This window comes from Neopsephotus bourkii, unplaced genomic scaffold (genome assembly GCF_033783945.1).
Source record: "Neopsephotus bourkii isolate Nb327-2 ecotype Australia unplaced genomic scaffold, CSIRO-AGI_Nbou_v1 NB_1820, whole genome shotgun sequence".
Taxonomy (NCBI): domain Eukaryota; kingdom Metazoa; phylum Chordata; class Aves; order Psittaciformes; family Psittacidae; genus Neopsephotus; species Neopsephotus bourkii.
In genome coordinates, this window is record NW_026902293.1 from 5,355,862 (window position 1) to 5,364,062 (window position 8,201).

The 8,201-nt window shown below is 52.4% G+C and overlaps 1 protein-coding gene across 1 annotated transcript; it reads left to right on the forward strand.

The window, feature by feature from the left end:
* Positions 1-7,015: 7,015 nt before the first annotated feature.
* BHLHE22 (basic helix-loop-helix family member e22) lies at positions 7,016-8,201 on the forward strand. The gene has a single exon (XM_061342833.1). The coding sequence runs from the start codon at positions 7,159-7,161 to the stop codon at positions 8,062-8,064; it is 906 nt and encodes a 301-aa protein (XP_061198817.1). The 5' UTR covers positions 7,016-7,158; the 3' UTR covers positions 8,065-8,201.

An 8,201-nucleotide genomic window follows, 5' to 3' on the forward strand; every position in this document is an offset into this window, starting at 1 on the left:
AAGTGATGTAATGGGAAATGAGCTTACACTTTAATTCAAAAATAGATGAAATACAGGAAGAGTTTGAGAACAAAATTATTTTTCACTGTTAAATATATGGATTTTGACTCTTCCTGAACTGTATTTCAACACATTTTTTTTATTTTATGTCCATGATAAGTTATTAAACATATAAAATTGCCTTATTTATAGAGTATAACAGCATTGCTAGTGATAGTGCCCCCATTTTTCAAGGTAGCAACTACTTAGATGTGTATAGATTCTAGATGATCTTTTAATTACAAGGGGAAGATGGGAATTGCTAGAAATAAAAGAGGTTTGTCATTCCACAAAGAAGGGGACAAAAGTAGCCATGATTCTAAATTAGCAATATTACTGAATTGCAATTCTTATTAAAAATAAAGTACAATCAGAAAGAACGACTTGTGGTTGGGATTGGTGAGAGTAGGTCATAAGGAAGGTGGAGGGGGAGGAAACTAAGGATGTGAAACTGCAGAAATTCCTGTAATATGCAGCATGGGGAGGAAAGGGAATTAACTAATGAACTTATTCAAACTACTGATAATCATTTTTAAGTGTTCCTGGAGAATTAGTGATCCCTAAGACATCTGAAAAGAAAGAGGAGCATGTTACTGGTCTTTAAAAGTGGCTGGGGAAGAGGAAGAGAAAGAGTGAACCTGTCATCTACCATCTGGTAAGCCTAAATTCAGTCTGCAGTAATATAGTGGAAAAAATATTAAAAGGTAAAAATCCTAAGCACTTAGGGGAGAATGGATCCACAACCAGTAAACAGCATGGATTTATAAGGAATGGAAGAAAGGCACACACAAGCACTTTTTTTCTTCCTATAATTGCGAAGTGGCGACTGAAGGGAATACAGTAAGTGTAATATACGTGCCTACTAACATATAGATTTGGATGTATGAGCTTCAGTAAATTAAATAGGATCTAGCAGTGTGACCACAAAAAAAAAAATCCAATGTAATTTTTGGGCTTCTAACACAGAGGCATTGTGTCACATTCCTGGGAAGTGATAGATGTCTCTCTCAGCATACAGTACTGATGAGATAGCACCTCGACTACTGCTTTCAGATTTAAGTACATTCAGTACCAATAAAGATGAACTGGAAGGAGTTCAAAAAGCTTGGAAGGGAAAAGAAAGACCTATAGAAACTATTTGGTGATTAAATGTTAACTAAAAATAGATATCTATGGCCTGGCCAAACAAGGGTGGGAAAAGTAAGATCAGTGCCATATTCTTCACAGTGGAAAGTTTCCAATAAAAATAGGGTCAGGTGTGAGATCGAAAGCTGGACAGGGAGTAAGTGTTCCTTGTACATGGTCAGAGCTCTGGTCTTTCCTCTGATGAGACCCACTCAGACATTTGTTGAGGGGTGTTTGAAAGGAGCAGAGGGAGTAAGGACTTTGAGAGCTGGAAACAAGAGGGGAGCATTTAGGCAGAACTGCATGAGGCAGAATTCAGGCTGAAATAGATAAACAAGCATAATAGGTAGCTCTGACAATCCAGGGAGTGGTTTGCTATGGGGAGCTACACCAGTAACCCTGTTTTGGCCAAAGCAGAAGTGCACACTTGGGAAATCATGTGCATGAGGAGGGCAATGGCTTAGAGGACCTAGAAGAGAAAGGAAGGAGAGATAAGAAAGAGAAGGACAAAGAGGAGAAGGAGAAGGAAAGGTGAAGAGGAAGAGGAAGAGGGAGAGGGAGAAAAAGATGGAGAGGAAGAAGCAGAGGGAGAGGTAGAGAGGAAGAGGGAGAAGAAGAAGGAGGGAAAGATTGAGAGGGGAAAGAAAAAAAGGAAGAAAGAAATACATACTAATAATAACTCTAAACCTTCCAAAGCTAAAACAGAGCACACTGGATTGTGCTAGGATCTTCCAGTCTTTCTCCACAAAACTGATAGTAATGCCTCAGTGGGTTTGTCACTGCATATACACCCAGTGTTGTCCCTGAAAATGGGACACCAGCAGGCTTTTCTAGACATAATCTATTTCAAGTACATATATTTCCTGGTGTGTATCTATGTAAATGAATATACATACAATACCTGCTGAGAGCCTTTTGACTCCTCCTGTCCAAGCACAGCCCTCAGCCCATAGACTTCAGCTTCAACAGGGAGACCCGAGGAGTGATTATTTAGCTCCCTGTGCCAACACACTTTACAGGGTTATTTTAAGTTTCCATAGTTTGCTTATGGGTTTTTTTTTTTTTTTAATGGTGTTTTGTGTTTGGGTTTTGGGCTTTTTTTTATCGTGTAATTTTCTGTCTCCAGCCCCACGCCAGTCTTTCTTTCCATTGCGGGCATAAACTCCGCTTCCTTCGAGGCGGGCCATGCATTTCTCCCGCTGACCAGGAGATGGTGCTGTGGATTTTGGATCCGGAGAGCAGCGATCAGGGCCGGGCCTGGGGGGCCGGTAGGTCGCGGTAGAGCCCGAGGAAGACTTACTGGCCACCCTGCGGGTCTCAGCAGAGACCCTCAGATGCCTTTGATCCCATTGGAGCTCTTCAGACTTTCCTTGCAGTCTCTAGCAGTTCCCTCCCGAGGGCAGAGCCGGGATACCAGGTGGCATCCCTCACCCCAAGATGCCTCAACTCTGCTAAGGTGTCGGGTCAAGTCTATCAACATAATTTTTCTCCTCCTGAAGGACCTAGGATGGAGCTGGAAGGATGTTTTCCTCCGTTTCGCAGCCTCTCGCCACACAAATACTCTCAAGCTCGACTGCACCCTCCAGGTCCCGCCACCTTGTCCTATCCCCGATCCCTCGGTCAGCAGGATGCTGCGACAGGCCGCCTGGGGGCTGAGAGCATCGCCTTTTTCTCCACGCCCCGTCGGCCCTTCTCCTCCCTTACACGCGTCCCTGAGACCCGCGTCGGCTGCCGGGTCCCAGTCTGCTGCTGGAAACACTTCCCAGGCTGGGAATTCACTGGCCTCTGGATAGGCACCTCTGGGGAGGTTTGCAGTAGGAGAGAATGCAAAGAGGGTGTCGTCTTCTTTCTTTTCACTGTGTTTTCTTCACCCTGAACTTAAAGAAAGTTTGTCTAAGAGTGAAGACTGCACAGAACCAGCTGAGGAGAACGAAAATCGCTCTCTAGCACTTGACGCTGAAAGAGAGGGCCGTATGGATGGGGATGTCCCCGCTGCCCCCGGAGCTCGACGCCCGGCCCTGCTCCCCCAGGCTCAGCGTGCCGGAGGCTGAGGGGCTTGGGGCAGAGCCGCTGGAAAGGGACGGGGAACTTGGGTGATCCCAAGACCTAAGCCTGCTGCCGCGGCGTACACGGCGTTCTCTGCCCCGAGAAGGCAGGGAGAGGCTGCCTTCGGCTGCCTAAAATCTGCCTCACCAGCATTCAGTTGCTGGACGCCTTTAGGAAAATTCTGGAGAGCGTCTTTCCTCCAGGAGGCTTTTCATGAAACGGGAAGTCCAGCCCTGGGGAGAGGGAAGGGGGGGGTTAACTTCTCCCCCGGGTAGGGAGCAGAACAAAGTGACTCTCGAGCAGATTTTGCGAAAGACACCGTGGAAAATCAGCAGCCGCTGTGTTGCCCGCTCTCATCGGTGCTCGGGACCCTCCCAACTCCCCGCAGCCCCGCCGGGACGGCCAGTGCCCGGAGGATGCGTGTGATGCTCCAGGACGCCCGGAGTATCCCTCTCTGCAGCCTGGGTGCGAGCTGCTCCTTGCCCGAAATAGTGCCCAAGTGGAGCGGAACCGGTGACGGAGGGCTGCGGTACAATTAAGCGAGATAACAAGACGCTGGGCAGATGTGTTTTCATTGCGCTGTAAGATAAACGCAGTGTTAAATGCCTGACAACTTCCCAGAAGCAATCAGCAAAAGTTTACGAGTACATAAACCTCAAAGACCATTCCTCGGTATTTTTATAAGCCCCGCATTTAAAGCTTCTATAAATTCTTCTGCCTGCTCCAAACTAAAGTTCCAGTAGACTATTAAACAGCCACTTCTTCGGGAGGGGGGGAGAGACAGAACATAACAGGCGGGACCGGGAGAGGTGAGATGCTCTCTCTGTTTCCTTGTGCCCTCCACTTTCTTCTCCCTACCTCCCCCCCTCCAAGCTAAAGTTTGGGAGAAAGTTGGCATCATTATAGCACGGCAAGTGACAGGCGAAAGCATCGGCAAGAGGACTGGGATACATCAAGAACAGTATCAGACCCAGAAAGAAGGGGAAAGGAAAGGATGGAGAGAAGTAAAAGCAAAAGCGAGGTGGATGAAAGGACGGACAGAAGCGGGAGCAAGCACGTAGCCATATTCTCAGGCAGATCAGCATCAGGCAGGTTGACGGGTGGACGGGGACCAGCAGAAAGCTTAGAAGGAAAGAGACAAATTTCAGACACAGGGCGCAAACCCGAGCGAAGGCAGCCGAGGCCAAGGGGAGACCTCCTGGAGATAGCCGCAGTGTCCCCGTCAGCCTGCCCCGACGGCTCGGCCCGACAGTTCCCGCCGCTCCGTCGCCTGCGGAGCGAGAGGGCATGACGTCCCCAGAGGTGCAGGGAAAAAGAGGGGAGGTAGCACTAGTGAACCCACAGATTAGCTGAAGAGATCGAGCCAGGGAACTCCGTCTTACAAAAATAAGTTGCGAGGAATTAAATGTTTGCCCTAACCATCATATTAAAACAACAGTATCCGTTATCCCTAAGTGACCACATGAGTTTTACAAGTTTGGTATTGAACAGACAAAATAATTATTTTTTTAATAAACTACTGCTATTATAAAATCCTTTGTTAATGATCCCAAGGAAAAATGAAATTGCTAATTGGAAAACAATAAACCGAAAATACCTTTGGATTAATAATGATAGAGGTTAAGGGTGGCATCCCTTGGAAAGGGGGAGGGGAGCGAGGCGCTCGGTGCCTGCGCGCTTGGACGGCGACCAGGGACAAGCGCAGCAGCCAAACGGGGTTGGGAGGGAGAAGGACGGGGGGAAGAGGACGGGGGGGGGGGGGGGAGACACCCCCCCCTTCTCTTCGGAGGTCTCGGCTTGTGTGTTCGGCTCTGATCCGGAGACACGAGGTGAGGAAGGTCTGTATTGTAGTCATGTCCTCGCTAGATGAAATCTCAGTCAATTACTCTGAAATCTGCAGCTTGGCTTCTTTTCATTCTTTCCAGGTGAAAATTCAAACGTTTTCTGTTGTCGCCTGGTCCTTTCTTTCCTAAAACAAGGCACCCAACTGTTCTGATATTACCATTCAAAAACAGGTTCTGTGGCAAACCTCATTTGTGAATCTATTACAGAGATTAATAGATTATTTCTCCTTTTTCAACTAATTCTCAGTGGGGAAATTTAACCATATGGTAAGGAGAGAATTAGAATTTCATCACATTAGAGCAAAATGTAATGAAAAGAGTCCAACACCTGGGGCCAACTCTGAAAGACACAATTAAAAGGTTTTTAATGAAACCAGAGAAACTAAAAAATTTCATAGCCTTCAGTAATTCTGCCACATAAGAATGATTTACTGGAAGTGTTGGGAAATATTGGTTTTACTGATGTCAGAAGGATGAAAACCTGCCACTAAATACCCTGAGCGCTAACAGTAGAGCGAGAGCGAGCTGCTCGCCTCCAGCAGTAGAGGAGCAGCGGGACAAAATTCAGACCAGCCCTGGGGTTGCCACTTCAGGCTCTGAGAGAGCGCAGAAGAGCCTGTGCCCGGCAAGAAGGGGGGAGAAGCCCCGGGAGGAGAGCAGGGTATCTTCCCGGCACCGGTGGCGGCACCCAGGAGCTGGGGAGTGAAGCGGGTCTCTCCTGCCGAAGGAGGCGGGTAGGGAAGGAGCTGCAAAGAGTTGGTCAATCACAGTAAATAAATAATAATAAAAAAGTTTGGTGGGGGTTGCCCTTTCTCACTCCGCGCTCCCTCCTCCCCAGATAGGTTCATTTGCAAAGTAACTGATGGGGCTTTATATTTTTTATAGGGACACGGGGGATCATCACTCTAAAGCGGCAATCTGCTGCTTGGAAAGAGCTCAGGGAGGGAGGAGGAGGAGGGGAGCCTCCCTGTAATTTGGTCTCCTCTTGCTGGAAAGGAGGGGGAGAGGGGGCTAGGGGCCATCCGGCTTCCAGGGAAGGGAGTTGGACTTTGGCGGGGGACAGGAGCGGACACGGCTGCTGGGGTCCCTCCGCTTCTTTTAGTTATTATTTTAGGATCTTTTTCCCAGGCGATGCTTTTCGGGAAGACCGGTGGGGGTTGGAGGGGGGCTCTAAGTTAATGTAAATGCAGGGGGTGGGTGGGCTAGGGTGGGGGGAGAGGGTGTCACTCCTGACTCCACGACTAAGTTAGCAGAAGTCTGCTGGCAGCACTCGGAAGGGGAGCGTTGAAGCGGGCTTTTCTGCAGTGCAGGGTTGTAATTTGCTGAAGGAGGCAAAGAACATCCTTCGATCTAAGTAGGGCTTTTAGTGTGCTCATTGATGAGTGAAAGTCGCCACACATGTCAAGCTAAAGGCAGTTGTTGGGTTACTAACAGGACACAACGTCTTGCAAACATATGCGTTAAGCTGTGTATACAGATGGCAGGGAGAATAATGGAGCAGGCGCCTCTTATAAAGCTCTAGCTGCTGCCTGTCTTCAGACCTGGGAAAAGCAACTATTCAGACTCAGGGCCAGATAGCGCCTGGGATTGTTTGTTACCGTTTTAATCCTATTAATTAAAACGTTAACCTGATTGGGTAGAAAGCTCTGTCCCAACAGGCGAGTCTTCTTCATAATAACCTACTCTCAGAGATAATGATGTAAAAGACTCCCCCGTCTGCGGCGGCTGCTGGTTGATGGGTCCGGAAATCTCTTGAAGGTGAATCCAAGCAAGATAAACGGTGGAAGCGGCTCCACTGGCAGCGCACAATGCCCCAGCGCAGCGCCTGCTGAGGGCGAGCCGGAGTCGGAGCTGCAGCCGGAGTCACAGCCCGAGCACAGCCGCCGCCAGAGCCGGAACCGCCAGAGCAAGAGCCCGAGCCCGAGCCCGAGACGCCGCCGGAGCAAGGGCAGCAGCGGCGACAGGCACAGCACAGCCCCGGCGGGAGCCGGGAAGCGATTTCTGCCAGCGGGACGCCGGGGAGCCGCCCGCCGCGGCGCGGAGCCTTGGAGGAGCGGGCAGGGAGCTGAGGGGGGCGGAGGAGGCGGAGGCGAGCGGGGCGCCGATGGAGCGGGCGCTGGGGCTGCCCGCAGAAGAGGACCTCTTCCACAAGAGCCTCGCTGCCTCGGCCAAGCGCATGGAGTCTGCTTTCCGCTCGCCCCCTGGGCTCGACCTCTCTCACCCCCGCGACCGCCAGCCCTCGCCGCTCGCCTGCTACGAGGCGGCGGAGCCCGAGGCGCTGCTGCAACCCGGCGTCGGCGGCGACCCGCTGGCGCTGCCGCCGGGCTCCGTCTGCGTCAAGTACGGCGAGAGCGCCAGCCGCAGCTCGGTGGCCGAGAGCAGCGGCGGCGAGCAGAGCCCCGACGACGACAGCGACGGCCGCTGCGAGCTGGTGCTGCGCGGCGCCGGGGGGGACCCGCGCGTCGCCTCGCCGGCGGCGGGCGGCGGCGGTGGCGGCGGGGGGGGCGGGGGGCTGAAGGCGGCCGAGGGCGGCTGCTCCAACAGCCACGGGCACGGCGGCAGCAAGAAGTCCAAGGAGCAGAAGGCGCTGCGCCTGAACATCAACGCGCGGGAGCGGCGGCGGATGCACGACCTGAACGACGCTCTGGACGAGCTGCGGGCGGTCATCCCCTACGCGCACAGCCCCTCGGTGCGGAAGCTCTCCAAGATCGCCACGCTCCTCCTGGCCAAGAACTACATCCTGATGCAGGCGCAGGCCCTGGAGGAGATGCGGCGCCTGGTGGCTTATCTCAACCAGGGCCAGGCCATCTCGGCCGCCTCCCTGCCCAGCTCTGCTGCGGCTGCTGCTGCGGCGGCGGCGGCGCTGCACCCCGCCCTCGGCGCCTACGAGCAGGCGGCCGGGTACCCCTTCAGCGCCGGGCTGCCCCCCGCTACCTCCTGCCCGGAGAAATGTGCCATTTTCAACAGCGTCTCCTCCAGCCTCTGCAAACAGTGCACGGAGAAGCCTTAAGGGCCGCTGTCGTTGCCGCCCCCCGCCACCGCCGCGGCCCCGGGGAGCGGCGACAGCCGGTGTCTCGGCCCCGGTCCCGGGCTGGAGGTCGCGGGGGCTGCGGAGGGACTGACCGGCGATCGGTCCCCGCCGCCTTC